Below are 1,291 nucleotides of genomic sequence, written 5' to 3'. Positions count from 1 at the left end.
AGCACACGTGTCACAGGCTCACAGGGGAGCACGCGTGTCACAGACCCACAGGGGAGCACGCGTGTCAGACCCACAGGGGAGCCCGTGTGTCACAGACTCAGAGCACGCGTGTCACAGGCTCACAGGGGAGCACGTGTGTCACAGACTCACAGGGGAGCACGCGTGTCACAGGCTCACAGGGGAGCACACGTGTTACAGACTCAGAGGAGCACGCGTGTCACAGACTCACAGGGGAGCACGCGTGTCACAGACTCACAGGGGAGCACACGTGTCACAGGCTCACAGGGGAGCACACGTGTCAGGCTCAAAAGGGAGCACGCATGTCACAGACTCACAGGGGAGCAGGCGTGTCACAGACTCAGAGGAGCACGCGTGTCAGACTCACAGGGGAGCACGCGTGTCACAGGCTCACAGGGGAGCACACGTGTCACAGACTCACAGGGGAGCACGCGTGTCACAGACGCACAGGGGAGCACACATGTCACAGACTCAGGAGCATGCGTGTCACAGACTCACAGGGGAGCACGCGTGTCACAGACGCACAGGGGAGCACACATGTCACAGACTCAGGAGCATGCGTGTCACAGGCTCACAGGGGAGCACGCGTGTCACAGACTCAGGAGCACGCGTGTCACAGACTCACAGGGGAGCACACGTGTCACAGACTCACAGGGGAGCCTCACTCTGGCCACTGGGCCTTGCACGCGTGGTCGGACCAGGGACACGGGCGGACGACCTCTGCTCCCATGCGTTTCCCAATGCCCAGAAATCCTGTTAGTCTCTACCACCACCAGCCGCCCAGCAGCCCCTGCCTCGAGAACCAAGACTGGGGAAAGGGCCCAGGAAGGGGTGGAGCAAGCGCCTGCGGCCCGTCCCACCCCTCCCCGCGACCCCACAGCCCTGGTCAGCTCCCTGGCGCAATGAACTGCTCCAACAGCTTCAAGGCAAAGCACACAGAAGGGCTCCGACTCTGCGCCAGCACCAAGAGGCTAGCAAGACTCGTCAGAGCACGGCCGAGCTCCCGCCCGGGGTGCTCTGCGCCCACCAGCCTCTGCGGCCCCTGCAACAGTCAGTGATCTGTGCGGCTCTCAGCCAGGGGCTAGCACTGAGCCGGCAGGAGTTATTTATTGTCCATCATCTCGGGCCTACGTCCTTTGTACTTCTGTGTTGTTAAAATGTCCTTTTAGAAAATAAAAGGGGGCTGGGAAGGTGGCTCAGTGGTAGAGCGCTTGCCTTGCATGCCTGAGGCCCTGGGTTCGATTCCTCAGCACCACATAAGCAAAAAGAAAAA

The 1,291-nt window shown here is 61.1% G+C and overlaps 1 protein-coding gene across 1 annotated transcript in view; it reads right to left on the bottom strand.

Annotated features, from left to right (window-relative positions):
- Positions 1 to 904: 904 nt before the first annotated feature.
- LOC105986387 (extensin-like) overlaps positions 905 to 1,291 on the bottom strand; it is an 11,488-nt gene continuing 11,101 nt past the window's right edge. The window contains 1 exon segment of the mRNA XM_013017280.1: positions 905 to 1,060. Within this exon segment, the coding sequence (XP_012872734.1) occupies positions 905 to 1,060 (156 nt within the window).

The sequence above is a fragment of the Dipodomys ordii genome, unplaced genomic scaffold (genome assembly GCF_000151885.1).
Source record: "Dipodomys ordii isolate 6190 unplaced genomic scaffold, Dord_2.0 Scaffold35, whole genome shotgun sequence".
Classification (NCBI taxonomy): Eukaryota; Metazoa; Chordata; class Mammalia; order Rodentia; family Heteromyidae; genus Dipodomys; species Dipodomys ordii.
The sequence above is the reverse complement of the archived record's forward strand: the minus strand, read 5'-3'. Positions and strand labels throughout refer to the sequence as shown.